Raw genomic sequence first — 22,845 nt, 5'->3', positions numbered from 1 at the left:
GATGTGGCGAAAGCCAAGGAAAAGGCATATGAGGAGCTGTATGAGAAGTTGGACACTAAGGAAGGAGAAAAGGATTTATACCGTTTGGCCAGGCAGAGAGACCGAGCTGGGAAGGATGTACTGCAAGTTAGAGCAATAAAGGATGGAGATGGAAATGTGTTGACTAGTAAGGAGAGTGTGTATAGAAGATGGAGGGAGTATTTCAAGCAGCTGATATACATGGAAAATGAGAAAGAGAGAAGGTTGAATGGTGTGGAGATGGTGAAGCAGGAAGTGGATAGAATTAATAAGGAGGAAGTGACAGCAGCAATTAAGAGGATGAAGAGTGGAAAGTTGGTTGGACCAGATGACATACCGGTAGAAGCATGGAGATGATTAAGAGAGATGGCAGAGTTTTTAACTAGTGTGCTGGTACCGATCTTTAAGAATAAGGGAGATGTGCAGACCTGCAGTAACTACAGTGGAATTAAGTTGATCAGTCACACCATGAAGATATGGAAAAGAGTGGTTGAAGCCAGGCTGAGAGAAGAGGTGACCATCTGTGAGCAAAAGTATAGTTTCATGCCGAGGAAGAGCAGGAGGGAGGAGTTGTGGTATTGTATGAGGAAGTCAAAGAAGTATGTGAGGGTGGTGGAGGACATGTATGAGGACAGTGTGACAGCAGTGAAGTGTGCAGTAGGAACAACAGACAGATTCAAGGTGGATGTTGGATTGCATCAAGGATCGGCCCTTTCCTGTTTGTATTGGTGATGGACAGGATGACGAACGAGGTCAGACAGAGGAGTCTCCCTGTACTATGATGTTTGCGGATGATCTTGTGATTTGTGGTGAGAGTATGGAGCAGGTTGAGAATAGCCTGGAGAGGTGGAGGTATGCGCTGGGTGGAAGGGGAATTAATGTCAGTAAGAGTAAGACAGAGTACATGTGTGTGAATGAGAGGGAGGGCAGTGGAGTGGTGCAGTTGGAGGGAGAAGAGGTGGAGAAGGTGGAGGAGTTCAGGTACCTGGGGTCAACAGTGCAAAGAAATGGAGAGTATGTAAAAGAAGTGAAGAAAAGAGTGCAGGCAGGGTGGAGCGGGTGGAGAAGAGTGACAGGAGTGATTTGTGATAGAAGAGTATCTGCAAGAGTGAAAGGGAAAGTTTATAGAACTGTGGTGAGACCTGTGATGTTGTATGATTTAGAGACAGTGACATTGAGTAAAAGACAGGAGGTGGAGCTGGAGGTAGCAGAGCTGAAGATGTTGAGGTTTTCGTTGGGAGTGACGAGGATGGACAGGATTAGTATACAGGATTACATTAGCATGTAGGACGTTTTGAAAAGGTGAGAGAGGTGAGATTGAGATGGTTGGGAAATGTGCAGAGTAGAGAAATGGGTTATATATATACTAGAATGCTGAGGATGGAGCCACCAGGAAGGAGAAAAAGAGGAAGGCCAAAGAAGAGGTTTATGGATGTGGTGAGGCATACAGGTAGTCGGTTTGAAAGAGGAAAATGTGGATGACAGCGTGGTATGAAGACGGGTGATCCGCTGTGGCAACCCCTAATGGGAGAACCCGAAAGAAGAAGAAGAAGATGAAGAACAAGAAGAAGAAGAAAAAGAAGTAATTCGGTCAGCAGTGAGAGAGAGAGAGAGAGAGAGAGAGAGAGAGAGAGAGAGAGAGAGAGAGAGAGAGAGAGCAAATTTGATCAGCTTTGATCAGCACATTTGTAAATAATTGTTATTTAAGTTACTTGTGTGATTTGTAACGTTATTTGTGAGTTATTTCAGTTCAGGTCAGTCTGGCTTTTCTCTTCTAAGTTCTTTGTAGTATAGAGACTGTGCATATTGATTCAAAATGAGCAGCAGTTTATAATATGCATAATATGCAGACCAGCCTATTTGGCGCCAATAACCATTCCAAAGTGAAGGCCACTGAGATCACCTTCTTATCCCCTTTATAACATTTAATGTAAAATTAAATGAAGCTTTTGACCTTTTTTGTATGATTTTATGCAGAGTGCACCTGCAACAAAATTTGCTATTTGGATGCTATCATACGTAAACAGGTGTACTGGTGTCCTTTGACTGTAAGTGTATATTCTAAATTTATGTGGTGAACATATAGTACGTTTTTCTGAGTGTTTTTATCCTTTGCCAGATGTGCAAGCAATGTTTTATACTATATGTTATTATAAATAATAACAGTTTAAAACACATTTCAGTTGTATCATCTAAAATATAGCAGATTATGCACATTGTTTTTGTGAAATCTGTTTAAGCCCAGTCTAATGATTTGTGGATTAACCTGAATCTGTAGCAGTTCTGAATACCTTGGCAGAGGGATTACTCAATGATAAGCAGAGTGGTGTGATGCATAATGATCTAAAGCAGGTTTTAAAAGAAACAAGACATAACATATTGCAGTTAGTATTAGTTTATTGTTTTATCAGTTTTGTCCTTGGTCAAGTGGGGCGAGCATTAGGACATTGACAGATGTTTAACCATCAATCATACATTCACAAGAGAAATAAAAAGTGCATGTTGGTCTCTGAAAAATCTTTTGAAATGTAAAAAGCAGTGGGACAGATAAAATTACAGCACACATGGCTGCTGGTAGAGGACTGAGGAATCATCCAGTCTTTTAAGACAAGACCATGCTCTGGAATTCTGCCAACAAAAACAAAATGTATTAGTGCATATACCTAAGAGCGACTCTGTCTGGTTCTCTGAGATCTCTTATTTTTCATGTTGTAATTGTCTGCCTGAAGTGTGATGTAAATTTAACCATTTACTGATTTAATATTGTAAATGATGTTGATCGCCTATTCATGTACAGCATTTAAATTGAATATTGCTTTCTCGTGGAGCTATTAGAATGTGTTAAATAGACATTATTGAATAATGCAGATTTTAGGTAGTGAGTACATTCAAAAGCTAATAACAAATAATATAATAGTAGTATAGTAATAAATTGTAAATAAATAGCAAGCTTAATAATATATTATTTGCCCCATGCCATAAAATAACACAAATTATGTTTTAGGATCACTAGTGTCTTCTGCATTTACAAATTTCTCAATTTTTTTTTTCTTATAGAATGTGACTCCTCAAATATAAATACAAATAATATGTTTGTTGCATCTTAATATCTTAAAATATTTCCCAAATTTTGTTTCCATTCTATTGGTCCTCCTCTTAATAAAGAAGCATAAAAACATACCTAATTTATGGAGTATTTTTGTACTGTCTTTTACATTTTAAAATGAAAACTATCAGAATATACAATTTGTTTGTCACATATACATTACAGCAGAGTGAAATTCTTTCTTAGCAGATCCCAGCTTGCTTAGAAGCTGGGGTCAGAGCGCAGGGTCAGCCATGATACAGTGCCCCTGAAGCACAGAGTGTTAAGGACTTTGCTCACGGGCTAAAGAGTGGTAGCTGGTCGAAGCTGGTGCTGAAACACCAAGTCTTTCAATCAGTAACCATCAAGCTGCTACTGCTGGGCCCTTGAGCAAGGCCCTTAATCTTCAACTGCTCAGTTGTAAGTTGCTCTGGATAAGGGTGTCTGTGAAATACTGTAAATGAAATGTTCATAATCATCAAAAATAAATGTTTGTGCTATTTTATTGTTTTTCTAGTCTTAGTCTAAATTAAAGTTAAGGACACTCAGCCATTATTTTCTGAACAGAATATTATGTTTGATGAAGGCTGTGCAAGGACGAATCCAATCAGCTAGCTGCTTATGCATCATTCAGCTATTTGTTCTTTTCTTTTTTCTGATCAGGTAACAACATTTTTCAAATTAGCTGTGATTTAGAACCTGTGATGGCCAATGAAGCATGTAACTGTGACTCAGGAACTGAGAAAAAGCTAATGCCTCTTTTTCTCACCATTAAAATCCCAAATGTTGGTATGTACTGTTTTGAAATTAGGAAGGGCCCATCCATACCCAACTCTATGTCTATAGTGGTAATGAATATAATAAGACAGTACAGATATTTGAATGTTTAAATAAACCAGTAACAAAAACTTTAGAATGTTTAGCAAGAAAAGTTGTAAAGTGTTTTGTTGTAAAGTTGGACGTAACAGTAACAAAGCTTATGTGCACAATTTCTATTTCTTCTATTTCTTCTTATTTTAACAAGCTGCAATGCGAAACACAAGCCAAGTTCTCTTACTGCATGTGGTGAATGCAGTGTGCTACTGTTAGAACAGAGAGAATCTATCATGAATTATTTAAACAACCCCCAAAAATGGTATAGTTATAAGAGGAATTTACCATCTACTCCGATTTTGCCATCGCTGTTACCATCGGAACCTGACATAAAGTTTTTAGTTTCATTCTCTGTCAGAGTCCGTGCCCCTGGGACAAACCTCTGCAAGAAGTACCTGTGTCAAACAAATGTTTTTTTTTTATATTTTGTTTTTTTTTTAATAAAAAGTATTAATCACAAACTAATAACATAAATACTAGCATACAAGAATAAACCAGGTATCATTAAGGCTCTCTGTTTCACTGCAAGTGTGCAAAACCCTCAGCAAAAAATTATAATGCAGTCACCATCAAAGTCACTTACCTGCCCTTGCCACAAGGTCTACTGGCAGAATTACATAATGCAGATAAACTACACAAAACACCTAACTGATTATATTTGGAAATGGCTTAGAGAATGGCTTTCTGACAGAACGTAATTGAGGCTGCTGTTAAAGCTGCTTAAGGCCAAAAAAGTTTTATTTTATAAAAGTTTTTTATATCGATTTAAGCATCAATTGGAAATGTATAAGCTACTGCATCTGATATATCTTAGAATGTGCCTTAATAATAAAAAGAATTAATTGATGATGATCATTAGAATACTTCTTTACTTAATTTAAACAAAAAAAATTACATACTTGAGTTCTGATTCCTCAATAAACCCACTGTTGTTGTCATCTAAGAGGTGGAACACTTCCCTGACTTCCTCTGGGCTTTTCTTTGTCAGACCAATGAGCTGGAAAAATTTCTTGTAACTGAAGGAATCTGGGGCTGCCAGGAGGAGTGCACAAAAGAGACAGGTGAAAAGTGACCTTTTCAGAACAGAGCTGTCTGTTATTACATTTTAGATCTATCAGTACTAAATTTAATTAATGTTCTTCATGATCATATTTATGTTTATAAATATTATATTTATAAGCTACTTAACTTACCTTCACACTCCTTAATGGCATTCTTAATGGCTTCAGCAGAGAGTATATCAGTGAGAGACATATTCATCCTGTCAAGAAACAATATGATAAATGATTTCCATTCATCTAAGGATAAAACCAGTTGTGTGGTCCTAATTAATAAAATAAAAAAATAAAAAGGGAAAAGTCTAGCATTAATAAATGTTATAATAAAAAAAAGAATTGAACTAATTAATTTATTTTTTAGAGAGAGACAAGAAACAAGAAATCTATGGGTTGTTCCATCAATGCCATATCATCTATGAAATAGTTTTGCCTAAAAAATGTAATATATTTAGACCACTGGTATTTTTTATAAGCTTTACTCCAAAAACTAAAAAAAAACATTATCTAGGTAAAAGATACATTCTAAAGGTGTAAAAATAAATGTGCCATTAATGGAACCAGACCAGAGTTTTTTTATTCATGAGCATGCATTTCTAACATATACTGTAACAAGGCCACATTCAAGATTCCATTTCTTCCACTATCAGTCCATCACAGCCGTAACTGAAAATCTTAAGAAGTCTTATGATCCATTGACCAGCTTTAATAATAATGCTCCAGCTTTAAAAAAAAAAAAAAAAAATATATATATAATTTTAAATGTTTTAACATTAAATTTCTATGTCATAGGTCTAACTTTGTCTATCCATTTAACTTTCTCTGACTGAGTGAAATGGTGATGCTGAGATGATGCTCACCGATGTGCAGTCCCCTGGTGGTTTAAAGCGCAGCTCTTCTGGTTGTGTGTTTCCCCCTGAGTGTGGACTTATATAAGGGGCTGATGACACAGACGATGTCTGACTATAAGGTTACCTGTCGGTGGATCAGATTCTTGCCACAAGGCTCTACTTACCGGCCTAATTAACCTTTAGTGTGAGCAGAGCATGCCCTGCAGACACATGCACTACACACAGTGATTCACACATTGCAGTGCTTCATTACCACTTTCACTCTCACAAACTAGACACACAAGGACACATTTCTACAGTCACACGTGAGAGAATGTTCATGACTGTGCGACTGTCACTGTAGAAATGTGTCATGCGAGAGTGTACATATCACATAGGTGACTGTGTGCAACTGGACAACATAACATTCCTGAAAAGTCATTTTCATTCTCACAAGATGTGGATTAAATTGACTATTAATAATATGAATACGAATATGAATAATAAGAATCTCCATTCATTCACTCATTTTCAGAAACTACTTTAACCTTTTTAGGGTCACAATTTTTGTCCTGAAGCCTATCATGATAGCACAGCGTGCAAGGCATAAGAAGTCATCCCAGATGTAAATCTAGTCCACTGTAGTCAACCATATTCATACACACACTCAAGTCTAGGAGCACCTGGGTCCAACCATTTCACCTACTACATATTTTTGTTCAGTGGGACACTAGAGTACTACTGTAGCATTTCATTTTTGGGGATTTTTGTAGTAAACTCTTTTAAAATAATTACATGGGTGTGTTCTTTTTCTTTTGTTTCTTTTGTTCAGCTGTGTAACTAAGATAACTGTAATAAAGCTCTCCTCCAAATGCTGTAAATGCAAATGATGCTTTGCATTTACAGCATTTGGAGGAGAGTTTTAGATTTGATTTAAAAATAAAAACTTTAGCTCAATTATAAACTTGGTATAAATGTTTGTGTGTGTGGTATTTCTTTGGACTTTTATACCAGCTTTAGCAGCTTTATCAATGTCAAATGGCACTAAAGAAATGTGTTTATAGTGCTGTAAGTGGTGCAAACTGTGGATGAATGACAGAGGTTTTAGTGCCAGACTTACAGTAGCATAACCTCAGCATGGCATGATGTTCATAATGCGTGAGATAATATTGCTACAGTGTGGCTTGGGGCTGTGAGGTTGTCCTGAGGAAGAAGAGACGACATAAGAGCCTGTCAACAGGGTCTAATGTCACAGAACTTACTGGTAGTGTTACAGTGTAGAGAACTATCTCTTTACATTTTACTTTGCATTTGTGGACAGAAGCAGAATATTTTTCAAGGATGATTATAACAATTTAGTACAAACCAATCAAGAATGATCATTCAGGAGGGCACAGGGTTTGAGAATACTAATTTGAATATATCATATACATTTGATAATTAAAAAACCTACCCTGCTAGCTTTCCACAGGTTGTAGCAATGTGGCAAAATACCACACAGTGTTAATTAAAAAAAACTGCTGAATTACTTTTTAAGCTACTTTTTATTAGCTTGCTAAGTGAATGACAATGATAAATCCATATTTTAGATGAATTTTTTTTTTGGCCACGTTCAGTCCTGCACTGCACACAATTTACTGATCAGCCATTAGATCAATGCTTTTGTGTTCTTTGTATTTGGATAACTAGCTGTATTAAAGGAGCAATTTTTTGTATCATATTTTAGCCTATAACTACACTTCTTTTTTTATATGTTTGCATATCTCTGATGTTTGTTGTTGTTGTTTTAAGAAAATAGCAAAAGCCTGAAATTAGGAAACTGATCTGATCCATCAATGTCTTTCTAAGATATGAAATGTTTTTTAAAGATATAAAAACTTTTTCGAAACATTTTGTAATCTTTTGTAAGCCACACCTGAAATCAATTTTCTTTGTGCCCTAGGGTGGTTTAGAATAATCCTTATTGTGTATTCATAATACCATAAGAAAAGAATGTTACTCTGACACAAAAATGAAAAAAATGGACATTTATTCTCTTCTCACCATCCTTTGCCAAAAAAAGTGCATCACAGATTGTAAAGTACCCCAAGTTTATGTCTATGACATGTCTTAAACAACCATTTGACATTTAAAGTCATTCAGGGCAGAGGGCAGCTTGGGAGCATAAGGTGCGCAGGCATGTCAAAGTCATATATAAAAATCAGCTTGACTGAGGTGAGGCTTTGGGAATTGTTGTTCCTTTTCTGTAAGAGGTTGTTGTGGTCAGCTGTCATTTAACCCTTGTCCACAGCAGCAAGCTCTGAAAGTGAAGAAAAAGATATTAAATCAGTAGGATTGGTTTGGTCGCACAAGCATTGTACTACTTTTGTGGGTTAATAAAAAGGTAAAGGAAAACTTTTTTACCATAAACTCCAAAAATCTTCAGGATGCATGAAGTGCTTAAGCCTTCACAAGAGCTGCGAACTCTAAAAAAAGATAATAATAAAAAAAACAATTGAAAAAAGACATTTTGGAAATACATTTTCTCGTGTCCTTAAATGTTGTTCTGTCTTTAATTGTTGTTGTGTCTTTTGCTACAAGGTCACTCTTGGAAAATAGTTTTTTTTATCTAAATCATTGACTTTATCTTAAACATTCCACATTTAGTCTCTGTATTAATAAAGGTTACCACTACTACATTAAGCTGTTTTATTAACTCTATTGAATTCATTCATATTCACAGTCTAGACAAAATATAGATACAGAGCATTGCTTTAATTGCAATGTTTTAAAAATTATTCTTTTCTAAAATGTAAAGAGTAACTAGTAAATAACTCTACAGACACTAGACTGAAAAGTGACTTAAACTTTAATAACATATCTATTGAACTGTTTGTGTAAATAATCAGTACATCTATATTCTTTTTGCCCTCATTATTAAAAGATCCTAGTATTGCTTAATGTACCATCAACTCCAATTTTGCCGTCACCATCACTGTCACCGGCTGCAAGGAAGGCCTTGGTCTCAGCATCAGTCAGAGCTCTGGCACCAGCAGAGAAGTTCTGCAGGAACAGTCTGAAGGAAATAGGTAGAGTTTGTTTAATTAAATATAATGGGATTATTTTAAGGATTATACTAAACTAACTAAATCTGCAAAAAGCTAGATTCTTACTTCAGCTCATCTTCCTCAATGAAGCCGCTCTTGTCCTGGTCAATGACAGCGAAGGCCTTCTTGACATCATCACTGGACTTTGCACTCAGGCCAACCTTGGCAAAGAAGGTCTTGTAGTTGAAAGAGTCAGCAGCTGAAAATCAAGAAAAACATAGGACAATTATGGTTTTGAAAACTCAAACACAATACTGAGTAATGAAAAAAAGCACTGATGTCAGAAAATCTGCAAATAAATTTGGAAGCTTGTCTAGAATGTTCTGAAGATGCAGCAGTTCTTCTTTAAATTAAAGCGCTCCTCATGGTTGAGCCATAACAGGTTGTATAACCCCTAAAGATAACTTCCGCTAATGTGGTCAATATCTTGTAATAATCACGAGGACAAGAGATCTTGACAGTACCTTGGCAAGCCTGCAAGGCTGCAGTGATGTCAGCATCACTCAGGATACCAGCAAATGCCATTTTTTCTGTAAAGGAAAGACAAAAAAGTAAGGCTGAAAATAAGGCTTATAAAGGGAAACATATCACACACAGACAAGTGAAGCATTATTTGCTGTCTACTAGAGAACCATGTACAAAATCACAAGCAAATTTTTTTTTTCAGTTATATTACAATATGAAGTATGCAGAGTGACTAAAATGTAAATTAGAAGTGTGAACGAGTTGGGAGTTGCTAAATTCTGGTCAGTGGTAAAATTATGTCAATCCATATCCATGTCATATTCATTTCTGATGCAAATTTCAAGTTAGTTTTCTTTATTTTCCTTTCTTTCTTTCTTTTTTCTTTTTTTTCTTTTTGTTCAGAAAAGAAATTAGGATTGAGGCTACAGACTCTCACTCACCTTGGGTTGTGTTTGGGGCAGCGGGGTGCACTCGGACTGATGAGAACTGGCGACTTCAGTGACCACATGCTCCGCGCCGTGAGGTTTATATACGCTCGCGCTGTGTCCACTCACCGAAACTTGAGGCACGCGCGTAACAGACACCGCGTGCCAAGCAGTTGGCTGAAAAACGTATCCAGTAGTCAGGCCGTTCTATTTATAAGCGTATAAATGAAGCTGGTTAAAATGTACGTATATGTAAAAGTGCTTAATACTCACCAGTGGTCTAATAATACACGCTGCTGAGGCGGATGAACACTGGACGGCAGAGGTGCGCTGCAAGTGAGATGCACTCAGTCCACATGATCCTCTCTCGCCCCCTCGTTCTCTCTCTCTCTCTCTCTCTCTCTCTCTCTCTCTCTCTCTCTCTCTCTCTCTCTCTCTCTCTCTCTCTCCCTCTCTCTCTCTCTCACACACACACACACACACACACACACACACACTTCCACTGCTGCAGCTCATTTTATCGGAAAAGCTTTAGGATTCCTTTCAGGACTGACCTCACATTTAAACAAATCGGATTATGAGTTCGGTTCCTGTGTAGCGTTTTCGAAACTGGCGGCATCATGACTTCCAAAAGAAACAAACAAAAAATCAAGCAGCTAACAAACAAACAAACAAACAAACACACGGAACGAGTCGAGTGCCAGGTTTATAGCTACCGTTTCCGTTTTCTGTTTGCTATTGCCATCTTAATGCTGTTTTAATGTCTGTTAGAATTCTGCATTAGCTTTTGGTTCGTGTTCATGTCACGTTGGTCCTATTTTGTTTTATATATATATTTTTTTTTTATTGTGAGCATATATTTATATGGCAAGTAATAAAACACATTCATTTTGCCATTGTTCGAATTTATTTTTTAAAAACATGTTTGTTGTGACAGTTGATTATATTTAGAAGCATATTAAATGTAATGAAACAGATGTAATAATGCAGTATATTGTGGTCATTGTGGCACTTAGAAATTAGATTTTAATTCCCATGTCAAAACTTGTGCAATGTTTGTTTCAGCATATTAAGAGCAAATCCATCTGCAGTTATTATATATGGAAATTAAATACAGTTATATCAGACGAATCATGTCTTTGCATGAACTTTGATTTGAAATCTGTAAATAAAAAAGGCAATGTGGAAGGATGAGATGATTGATTTATTGATGTATTGATGTTTCTCCACAATACAATCTATTCCACACATCCAACAATATATACATGCCACGGCCTCCTTTTAGGACAGTTGCAATAATAATTGTATTATTGGACCCAGACTTGTTTCATTTAAAAGTGTATTTCAAATATTTAGTGTCTTAATTGTTTCACCTGAAGTATTTCTACTCTACGAGCATGTTATTACAGTGAAGGCACTATTTAAGAAGGTTGTGAAAGGTGATAGCTGTTCACCATTAAAATGCTCAGACACAATCGTGAGTGAAACTTTGTTTACGTTAGGGTCACCCCACTTAACTAATAGCCAAACAGACCTCTCTCTCCCCCTCTCTATCTGTGTGTGTGTGTGTGTGTGTGTGTGTGTGTGTGTGTGTTTGTGTGTGTGTGTGTGTGTGTGTGTGTGTGTGTGAGAGAGAGAGAGAGAGAGAGAGAGAGAGAGAGAGAAAGAGATATGAAATGTTTGAACTACAGAATAGCAAATAAGCAATTATGTCCTCACATTTTGCTTTAACTCATAAACTCAAAGAAAAATATTTCTTATTTAAAATCTGCCTGTTTATTAACAATCTCTCTAAGAAGGTGGTGGGACAGATTCAGGTGTCCACTATAAGTTATTTTTTTGTCAATCACTATATTTTATTATTTGTTTTTGTTTTGTGAAAATAAGCAAGGCCAATTTTGCTCTTTCCATGAGATCAGAAGTTTACTTATTAGTTTCTTTCCAATTCAGACTTTAAACCTAACGCTAATTGCACAGCGTAACAGCAATATAATATATTTGTTAATTTGAAAGTGCTAGATTTTGAAGCTTAGGCTTTAAGATAAATATTTTTAATGATATTTTTTATGGACAATGTGAGGGAAAGGTTGCAAAATGTAATGAAGTGTCCAAGATGCAGCACTACCTCTCTAACATTTAAAAATATAAAAAGACATACTCTTGTGTTCTAATAAAAATTGAGCCGAGTGACTAAAATAAAGCCTTGTAAAAGTCATTCCCAGTAAGACATAACTAGTATAGCAATACTAGCCTCATGTATGTACTACATACATGTGCAATGTTACTAATCCATCTTGGATAATTATAGACACATGTAAGTGATGCCTGTACAGTAATGTATCTGAGTGTGTATAGAGGAACGTAGCTTAGGAATCCTTTGTGGATCCTGAGTTGAAATGTCTGTGCATTCCTCCTGCTCTCTCCCAGAGACGGAGTTGGAAATCTCTGGCTTTAACAGTTTAACAGTTATTCTATCAAATCATTTATCCCCATTGAAAGTGTCTCCAATGTGACACTTACAGTAATGTGTTATGTTTTGGAATGGGAGAACTAATTAAAAACCCAGTTCCCATATTTCTGTAACAGTTTTATGTTTCTTGTATATAAATGTATATATCAAGCGTTCATGCCAGATTATGTGTGTGTTATATAATCGACAGATGCCAGTAGTACACCAAATGCAAATTTATTTCATTGTCAAAAGTGCAAAAGGCATTTTATATTTGCATATGTTAGGCTCTTTACATAATTACATACCTAACAAGAAATAAATGAGCAATAAATAGTTTTTAAGACATTTCTTCTTGCAGTGAGGAGTTGTGAGTTGTCATAAATAAATACATATAAAAAAAATTAATTAAGTATTGGAGCCAGGGGAATCTACAAAAGCATAGAGACCTGTTTCCAAAAAGAAAAAAAGAAAAGAAAATGGAGTTCACAAGTTCTTAAGCCTTCACAAGGGAAGCAAACTCTGTTGAAGAGAAAACAGAAACAAACAATTAATAAAACATTCTTAGGGTCCATTTAATTTTAGTTGTCAGTATATGTGTATGTCAGGCTGTATGTCAGTATCGTTTGATACATTAGTCCAATAAAAAGAAGTAAGTGTGTGCCTAAGGTAGAGTATAGACAGAATTTTAGAAGTCTGTAAGAACTAATAAAAATAAGCTTAATAAATACACAAGACTCTGGTAACAGTGAAGGACACAAAATAATGAAGGTACATTTTCAGTACCCTGTCAGTGAGAACAGTGCATAACATGTAGATTTCTCCTGTCTCTTGTCCAAAGATATAAATTTGGTTTTGTTATTACATATTGGTATTAGTTATACTGCAGCAGCCTCCTATTATTATGAATGTATAAACTAGCGGATATATCTGTATATAGACAACTAGATGTTCTGGAACCTTGCTCAAAATGTGTGCAAAATGAAAAGTCAGATTTGTCTTCATTAATTATAGATAATGCCTTTCACTAAAGCTCTGAAAGGACTCGTATTGCTTATTTACCATCAACTCCAATTTTGCCGTCACCATCACTGTCACCAGCTGCAAGGAAGGCCTTGGTCTCAGCATCAGTCAGAGCTCTGGCACCAGCAGAGAAGTTCTGCAGGAACAGTCTGAAGGAAAGAGAACAGCATTTTATAGACATAATGAAAACGAATATCTATTAAATATATTTTCACTTTTACATTGCAAATATTAAGTAATGATTTTTACTTTAGCTCATCCTCCTCAATAAATCCACTCTTGTCCTGATCAATTACGAAGAAAGCCTTCTTGACATCATCAGCAGTTTTTCCTGACAGGCCAACCTTGGCGAAAAAGGTCTTGTAGTTGAAGCTGTCGGGAGCTAGAGAAGGTAAGAAATTTTCCTTGTTAGTATTTTTTCCTACTTTTTTATTGCTATTAACAGTTTGTCCAAAACACACCAAGTTGATTAAAACACTTGTAGAATAATGTTTAAATCTAGTCTTTACAAATGGCTTCTATTAGTATTGATCAATATTAATTTTCAGACATTACAGTCTGAAAAAATTGCATTATATTTAAAAGTGAAAAAGAGTTCAATCGATGAATCTTTGAAGGTAGGAGCATAAAGCAGAGGCTTTCCCTTTCAGTAAAAACTAGTTAGATCCCAATTGAAAAGCCACCATTGATGACTATTAAGGACCCTCAATGAACTACAATATGTCTTTCTCACCAGAGCAGGCGCTGAGGGCTGCAGCCACATCCTCTTCCTTAAGAATTCCAGCGAAGGCCATTTTTTCAAAATCTGCGAATAGAAATTCACATTTAAAAATTGTATATCTTTAACTTCTGCGTTTGAGCCCGCACTCCATACTGGCATAAAGTATTAGGGCTAGAATGGTAGCAAATGCATAGTAAAATCCTCAGTGTTAAATTAACTCCTAGAGTCTTCATGTGAGTCTGAACACAGAGTTGAGCTCTACAGCACTGGCAAAAATCCTTAATCATACATCACTTAACCATTATTGTGCCGAGCAGTAACGAAATATCAACAATGTTTATATAAATCCTGGAGAGATATGAACATTACTGGATTTGGATAAACATCTAGACATTTTAAATCTATCTGTACAAACTCGATTCTTAAATCTGTCCACCCAAGTTTCCTATCACAGCATGAATGAGAAAAAGTTAGCTAGCAAGCTCATCCTCGAGCAGATAAAAATCCTTGATGAGACAATAGATTAGAATAAAAGCAGCCATATCCCCGCAGAAGTAGATCCGTTTGCATCCACCAGCAAGTTTTTGCTCCTCTTTTCATCATGTGTATTCCATGGCGGTAAAAACCTTGCAAGATGAGTGTGCAGTGATGGGCCTCACCTTTGTGCTGCTACTCTCTACAACAGATGTGGCAGATGACTGTAGCCAAGACTGCCTTCTCCTGCATTTATACCCTTGTCTCAAGCACTGAAACAGACACCATATGCTTAGGTTGGCAATAGTTTCCAAAAAAATGTGTCCAGTAGTCTTATAGGACTATTTATAGGTTTTAAAAATGGGTAACGTGCTAAGCTCTTTTGTGAAACACAATATTTAATCATGAACTTTTGCAATTTTGCATAAAGCCAGAAGGGCATCTTAAGTGTAATGGGTTTGTAATGGAAGCATCAGTCATTATTATTAATTTATTTGTATATTTATGTATGTTATTCATTAATTTACATTCTTCATTCATTTGTTGATTCATTTACATTGTTTTATCATTTAAATGCAATAAAGTTTAAATGATTTGCCAACATGCAATAAATTAAACCTTTTAAAATTATAATCCAAAAACTAAAAATGTGTTGCTAAAACTAAGATCTGCAATACAACTGACTCAACTATATGATATATGTGAGCTAAATACATATAAAAAGTGATACATTTATATTTTTTGTCATTTTTTAATAATTAGAATAAATTAAAATAATATGACTAATACAAAAATTGTTTGCTTTGTGCTATCACATATTAGAACATAACCTAATTATTCATAATTCATTTTTTTACTGTGTCTGCTAAACACTTTAAATGCAAAAGTGTCATTATTAATATGCACTAATGTTATAATAAACTTATACAAACAACTCCTAAATTGGCTTGAGTGTTTCTGACTGTAACAGATCTTCTGTATGTTTCATATTACAGACAATTTCTCGCTCTAACTTCTGTGTCAGATGGCAGTTCAAGGACTGAAATGGATCTGTCTCCAGAATGGTCAAGGGATATGAGAGAAATTCATTATTGCTGTGTAATCACTTTTGCTTGTGGTTTGTGTGTGTGTGTGTGTGTGTGTGTGTGTGTGTGTGTGTGTGTGTGTGTGTGTGTGTGTGTGTGTGTGTGCGTTCACTCTGAAGGTCATTCCTCAAATGTTCTATTTCAAGGTCAGTTTAAAAATCTTTAATGACTTCTATCACCTGACATTCAACAAAAACTGATTTTGAGTTTATTACCATATTAAATATCTTGATACCACAACATGGACATTGTAAAACATGTAAACAATTGTTGTATTTTTTATAATATTGAATATATTTCTATTTTTCTAAAATCTAATGTTAATTTTCCATTTCAAAGTAATCATTCAGCAGCATCATTTATTGTTCTCTGGTTTTGCTTGGCAGATTTGGGCTCAAGAATCATTCACTAGAGCTGAGAATTCTGAGGAAAGCAAATTTTATCATCACTTAAGGAAAGTTTTAAACTAAGTGGTATAAAAAAATTATCATATTCGAACCTACCGTCCCAGCCAATCTTTCCATCCCTATCCATATCTCCAGCCACAAGGAAGGCCTTTATCTCAGTTGCTGTTAGAGTTCTCGCCCCTCGAGAAAAATTCTGCAGAAATAGTCTAGGGTGGAATCAGAAAGCAGAAAGTTCTGTATTTTATGATAAAAGAAGCATCATTTGGACCACTCGGTATTGAAATTGGGCATGTTTTATGATTAAATGTAAATGTACTTAACTGTAGCTCATCCTGCTCAATAAATCCACTTTTGTCTTGGTCAAGCATTTTAAAAATCTGCTTTATCTCAGATGGAGACTTCTTGGACAGACCCAACATTGCAAAAAATGTCTTTGGGTTAAAGGAATCTTTTGCTGAAATAAAAGAAAATTTAAAAACACAAATGTGAACAAAAAAGAATGTTCTGCCACATTTTGCTATTGATGCTTCTCAGAAATCTTTTTACTAACACATTAACTAATAACAGCTATTCTAAAATAGCTAAAATATGTTCTATTTCTATGTTCATATTTGCTAATATGTTGTCCTTACCTTTGCAAGCATTAATGGCAAAGGAAATATCAGATGCAGCAAGAAAGTCTGTGAATGCCATCTTCAGTAAAGTGAGGAGAATGATCTGTTTATCCGTTATATGGTAAAACCTGCAGTGCCTCTATGTCAACTGCACCTGAACCCTTTACACCACATGACTTTTAATAGCATTGAACAACACTAGAGACCAAATTGCCTTCACTGTCTCTCTGCGCTCAGGTACTTATACTGCACTTTTAGTTGTTAATTTTGATTTATAAGAAATGTTTTTGTTTTGTAACATTTTCAGCTTTTTGATGATCATCTGGCCCCTATGATGAGTGACAGTTGAATCCAGATTCAAACATCTAGAATTAAACACTAGGTCATTTTTCCAAATGTAATAATAATAACAATACACTAAGGAAACAGCTGATCAGACAACTGTCCAATTATTTATGATTATTGTGATTAGATTAGTGTTAATGTCTGGGTAAAAATGTATTTCAAGTTCAAATTTATTTCTGTAGCGCGTTTCACGATGGACATTGTCTCAAAGCAGCTTTACAGAGCTAAAAAATTAAAGTTAATGATGTGGGTTTTTTTTCCTGATGAGCAAGCCTGGGGCGACTGTGGCAAGGAAAAAAATCTCTAGATGAATGAGGAAGTAACCTTGAGAGGAACCAAACTCCCAAGATGTCCAATGTCTAAACTCTACATGAAGTTGAATCCAAATGGCACTGGCTCGTCTCTAGATGGTTCGGGATCAACTTCTTGGAAGGTCCATAATCTTCATGAGGTGGAACACAACTGGAGCTGGCACAAACTCAGGATGCCTCAGGATGGGTAGAAAAAGAAAAGCAGTGGAGAGGAATTAGCATAGCTGCTATTCATAAAATTAACAAGTACAAGTAGATAAAATGCCTTTGATCAGATGTACTGGAGCATATAATGATATGTGATATGTGTTATGTGTAGGCCTTGCTAAAAAGATACTTCTTTAATCTGTGCTTAAACTAGGAGATTGTGTCTGAGCCCCAAACACTGTCAGAAAGGCTATTACAATGTTTAGGAGCTAAATGTGGGAATGCATTAGAGTGGCTTTATGGTCATATATTCTCGACCTTGTAAGAACTCCGCTGCATTCTGGACTAACTGTAGCTTGTTTATTAATGGTGCAGGACAACTACCTAGTAATGGATTACAATAGTCCAGTCTGGAGGTCATGAATGCATGGACAAGCTTCTCTGCATTAAATATAGACGTTTCTTAGCTTAGTAATATTTCTAAGGTGGAAGATAGCTGTTTTTGTAATGTAGGTGATGTGATTTTCAAAAGACAAGTTGCTGTCTAATTTAAATTGTTGCAGCTTCTGTGTACTGGTTTTTGGGCAGATGAGAAATATCTCTGTTTTATTGGAATTTAACAATAGAAAGTTATGTCATCCAATCTTTAAATTCTTTAACACTCAGGTCAATTGAGATTCATCTGGTTTTGATGAGATTATATAGTTGGGTATCATCGGCATAACAGTGGAAGCTAATCCTATACCTTTTAATACATTTTCCAAAGGAAGCATGTAAATTGTGAAAAGCAGGAGTCCTAAAACTGAACCTTGTGACACCCCATATTTAACTTGTATTAACCTGGATAGTTCTCCTTTTAAATCTACAAAATAGTAACGATCAGACAGGAAGGATTTAAATCAGCTTAATGCCTGTCCATGAATGCCGATGTAATTCTGTAAGCAATCCAAGGGAAAGTCATGATTTATAGTGTTGAATGCAGCATTAAAATCTAGTAAACCCAACAGAGAGATGTAGCCTTGTTCTGAAGCTAAAAACAGGTCATTTGTGATTTTAACAAGAGCAGTTTCTGTGCTAATTTAGTTTTTCTCCATTTTCTTTTTAAATGATTGGGTTAATCAATTAATTTAAATTATCCTTTTTATGCTAATTAAATATAAACAAACAAATAATTAATTATGAATTATTAAATTTTTATTAATAATTATTGATTGTTAATTATTAGTTTCTTTTTTTTTATTTCAGATGATGAAAAACCACAGCAGTTCAAGTAAAAAAAAACACCTTGATATTTAGGTGTATTTTTGAAACAACAGAGCATTCTTTGCCAAATAGGGGGCATATGAGTTCATATAAGTATGAGATCACTCATATAAGCATGCATGCTTTATTTCATTATATATCCATTTTGCTGACATTTCAATAGTACATTTACACAGAAACCTATGAACATAAAGGTATATACAGAAAAATTTTCTCCCTTGTCCAAATAGCACACCAACACCTAATATCTGCTCTCAGATGAATGCTGCATTGTATTATCACTGTATATAAGTGGCAGACACTAATCAGTTGGTACATTTGTTTAGAGCAGACTATATTTTGTTCAGCAAGATATAGTCACTCTTCCTACTCTCCATCATCTTTATATCTGTATGCTTCTGTACAAAAATTTTGTGCGTTTGTGGTTCATTCATTTAAATAAGAAAGCTTCTGTAAAACATCCTGTTATTGCTAAGTTGTCAGGACGGGGCCTTTCCATCAAGATGGCTTTATCACAGTCTGCATAGTGAGTCTCTTTGTGGTTTAAGCGTGCATAATAATAACCAAAAAAAATGTGTGATTTTTTTTTTATTATTACACATTAGCTACAGAAAGGAATGTGTTGGCAATTTGTCACCTTTATGTATCTTGAAAGACATCGGACATTAGGCAAATGTATGATGGGAGGAGGTTTTAGTATTTAGTCAATATATCTTCCATATACCTTCATCCAAGACCATTTTATGTCTCTTCTCTTCTCCTCTGAGCCTTGAGCAAACTAAATGATAGTCCCTTTGGACTCATAATGTTTGTGTGTTTGGACCGCTTCTCTCTGTTTATGTGTATACAGTGTGAGTGTGTGTGTGTATGTTTGCATGTGCAACAGGTTAAGAGACTTCTCTTGTACTCAGCTGTGACGTGAGGTCCATTTCCTCCGCAGGCTCTTTTCCTCAGGATGGACGCTTGTTCTGCATACTGGTGTGTGCTGCCAGCCCGCAATGACAAAAACATCCTCCCAGCCTGCTACCTGCCCCTGTGGCCTTGTTCCTCTACATACACATTCTCTTGTTTGCAGGAAAGCCAGGTTTCCTGTGTGACAGGGATCGGTGGGGGCCGGAGTCCATTTTCTGTCTTACACACTTAGTTTTGCATTTTTTTATCTCTATTTCAGTGCTTATATACTCAGGTGGGTTTTGATGATCAATTCCTAGTGAATGTTTACTAGGTTCATTCAGCAAAGCTTTTCCTTATGGTGAGTGAACAGAGACTCTGTTATAACTGTTTACTGCAGGTGCCTTATCCACAAAAATTTCTGACGGTCAGTCATAGGCAAGATTTATTAAGGTTTATTTTTGTAGTGATATGACATTGCTTTCTGATTGAATATACTAACCTATAATGTGTTTATTTTAGCATAACGTATTAAGGCTATCTTTTATATCTTTATCATGTTAGTAAAGTTGTTAGTTTTTTATATTTACATCTGATTTTTGAAAGCCTATGATTCAACAGTGTGTGTCTGATTCATGAATGGATCATGATGATACTAACTCTCTAAAAGGGTTTGTAATATTCTCTTGCTTATAACTGGCATGAAGCTAGTGTGTAGTTCAGTTTTGAGTTTACACTTGATATACATGAAGTTCTGAAAACTTTGGCTGAATGCATACCTTTGTATTTAGTTTGTCAACATGATTACATTTATTATGTCTTGCAAGTCAGAAAATTGTACAGTCCTAAATACTGCTTAAGCCATGGGGTTGAACTTAAATCTATCTATCTATCTATCTATCTATCTATCTATCTATCTATCTATCTATCTATCTATCTATCTATCTATCTATCTATCTGTCTGTCTGTCTGTCTGTCTGTCTGTCTGTCTGTCTGTCTGTCTGTCTGTCTGTCTGTCTGTCTGTCTCACTTTCTGTCCGGTTTATTTTTATTTTTTTTAATTTTTTTTATGCTTTAATAATGGCATGGTACAAGTAATGAAATGATGATTAATGCACTGATGTGTGAGTGTTGTGTTAAAATTACTGTATCCACTAATTCCCACACATGCTCATGATATCTCTAGAGGCTTCTGTGTAATCCAACCAATAATCTTCTCTTGATGGATCTATTACATTAACACTGTACAGAACCTTTGCTTGCCCTTAATGCTTTAATGGCATTGTCATCAGGCAGTTTGACCAAAGAAGTCCTGCCTTTGTATATCTAACTAATTTTATTCAAAAAGCTTTACACATTAGCAAAGAGTTTTTTTTTACTATTACAGTGCTGTAAGACTGTGGTCTCAGCTCTTCTGGGCTCAGTTACAACTTTGGCTATTTCTAGCTAACCAGCTGCGATGGAAGTATGCCAGCCGGACTCTTGGGTTTAGCCACGACATGGTCCTCAGTTTTATTTGTTCCTCAACTCAGACATCTATCATTCAGCACTCGGTGTGTACACACCCTCTTGAATTTGTAAGTATAGATTAGAACCCTTAAGATCACTAAATGCAAATCTCAAAGTACATATAAAAATTGTACTGAGTTTATTTAATTTTTCTCTCCTGATATCCCATAGAGATGAAATAAAATTGTTCATCGAAGCCCATATGCAAAATACAGTCACTTCTGCTATTATTTATCTTATTTATATTTCCAAGAACAGGTAGCCTGGAGCAGTACACAAAGGCACTGTAGCTCATTCTAATAGCATGTTTAAATCTTTAACATGCCACATGCCATTCAACAGTTGCAAGGGGCCAAAACACCACAATCCATTATATGATAGACTCAGACGAGGGCTGAAGCTGTTGTGTAATATGCAGTCACTCGCACTCCCCAGCACATGCTTTGCCAGAGATGGTCAACCTTAGCTCGTAGATCAGGTATCCTCTACCTCAGCAACAAGTCTTTTGGCACTTTTACCCAAGCAGAAAATAGAGAAGTGAGCACGGGGGCAATTTCCTGTCTTTCCTGTCTCCTTCATTTTGCCATCTAAAATAGATATAAAAGTGAATTGGCATCAGACAAGCATGATAAGAAAACTTCTGCAATGTGTATGTGGAGTATCAATACCATTTATCTATCATCTAAGATATCTGAAAATATAAAGTTGAAACATATAAGATAAAATTGTGATCTAATTTGTTAAACCTTTAAAAGGTTCTCTCATTAAATGTAATAGACAAGACAATCCGAGGTATTAAATAAGATTACAAATGTACTCAAGAAACTGAAACTCTACATAGCTTCGAGTTGTGACAGTTATAAAGGTTTTTTCTCATTTTGAATCAATGTGGTTATAATGTCTTTGAGAGTTTGACTACTACTAAATTTTTAAAGCTGGAATGCTTGACTAAAATTTGACTCTGGTTTAATATAATCCTCACTCTGATGCCTGATATGGCATATAACACATAAAAATGCTAATGAGTTAGGAGACAAAGCCAGCAGCAGTATACCTGACTCGCTCAGTGTGTTTTGGATTGAAATATAGTGTGCAACTGGAGTAGGGTGTGACCCAGTGTGCCAGTTGGGGTTTCCCTGAGCAGCCACTGGCCTGTCTATGGTCTTAAGGCATGTGCTGGACAGACTAGATCCTAACACCTGATCCTTCCTGCTTGACTATCAAACCTCATTTTTACAGTTCAGCTAATTAACATTCGTCATCTCATTTATCATAGATGAAAACTGCTGGTTGTGAGGGGTGGTGAAAAGGGAAATAGGGGAACTGAAGTTGAAACAGCTCTTTGTTGGCGCTGTCTCTGCCCATGTGAGTAAGATGTCTGCCAGACTTGCCTGGTCTTTTTAATGACCATGGTAACTCATCCTATCTGTAAACACAGCAGAGAAAAGGAAACACATAAAATTCCTCACAGCTGTCCAGCTCCCGTGGGGTCACAAAAAACAGGGCAAGCGCTGTGCTGGCCATCACTGACACTCCTTTACACTTCCAGTTATTCTGATGATTAATTATTGCAAAATATTTCACTAAATAGTTATGTTAAAATAAATAAAAAAACAATACAATACCTAAAAATGTAATTAATTTCTTTATATATATATATATATATATATATATATATATATATATATATATATATATATATATATATATATATATATATATATATATACACACATTTTATTTGTTTTGTATGGTATTTAGCATGTGTT

At 35.6% G+C, this 22,845-nt stretch overlaps 4 protein-coding genes across 4 annotated transcripts; all 4 read right to left on the bottom strand.

Annotated features, from left to right (window-relative positions):
* Positions 1-2,562: 2,562 nt before the first annotated feature.
* Positions 2,563-5,236, bottom strand: pvalb9 (parvalbumin 9; the record flags this gene model as incomplete). The annotated part of the gene is made up of 4 exons (XM_083557037.1): positions 2,563-2,646; positions 4,262-4,371; positions 4,876-5,008; positions 5,170-5,236. The coding sequence occupies 4 exons, from the start codon at positions 5,234-5,236 to the stop codon at positions 2,621-2,623; spliced, it is 336 nt and encodes a 111-aa protein (XP_083413163.1). The 3' UTR covers positions 2,563-2,620.
* Positions 5,237-7,873: 2,637 nt separating this feature from the next.
* Positions 7,874-10,241, bottom strand: pvalb3 (parvalbumin 3). The gene is made up of 7 exons (XM_083557651.1): positions 10,111-10,241; positions 9,853-10,014; positions 9,412-9,477; positions 9,014-9,146; positions 8,807-8,916; positions 8,265-8,326; positions 7,874-8,160 (listed from the first exon to the last, which is right to left on the bottom strand). The coding sequence occupies exons 3-6, from the start codon at positions 9,470-9,472 to the stop codon at positions 8,301-8,303; spliced, it is 330 nt and encodes a 109-aa protein (XP_083413777.1). The 5' UTR covers positions 9,473-9,477; positions 9,853-10,014; positions 10,111-10,241; the 3' UTR covers positions 7,874-8,160; positions 8,265-8,300.
* Positions 10,242-12,507: 2,266 nt separating this feature from the next.
* Positions 12,508-14,748, bottom strand: LOC310735080 (parvalbumin-2). The gene is made up of 5 exons (XM_083557652.1): positions 14,690-14,748; positions 14,043-14,114; positions 13,559-13,691; positions 13,349-13,458; positions 12,508-12,808 (listed from the first exon to the last, which is right to left on the bottom strand). Exons 2-5 carry the CDS (start codon positions 14,101-14,103, stop codon positions 12,783-12,785), a joined length of 330 nt encoding a protein of 109 aa, XP_083413778.1. The 5' UTR covers positions 14,104-14,114; positions 14,690-14,748; the 3' UTR covers positions 12,508-12,782.
* Positions 14,749-15,983: 1,235 nt separating this feature from the next.
* LOC310735081 (parvalbumin, thymic-like) lies at positions 15,984-16,689 on the bottom strand (the record flags this gene model as incomplete). Its single annotated transcript, XM_083557653.1, has 4 exons — positions 15,984-16,012; positions 16,093-16,202; positions 16,318-16,450; positions 16,629-16,689. The coding sequence occupies 4 exons, from the start codon at positions 16,687-16,689 to the stop codon at positions 15,984-15,986; spliced, it is 333 nt and encodes a 110-aa protein (XP_083413779.1).
* Positions 16,690-22,845: the final 6,156 nt, after the last annotated feature.

This window comes from Silurus aristotelis (genome assembly GCF_946808225.1).
Source record: "Silurus aristotelis genome assembly, chromosome: 12".
In the NCBI taxonomy this organism is placed as follows: Eukaryota; Metazoa; Chordata; class Actinopteri; order Siluriformes; family Siluridae; genus Silurus; species Silurus aristotelis.
Note: the sequence above shows the minus strand (reverse complement) of the source record. Positions and strands in the feature narration are given on the sequence as shown.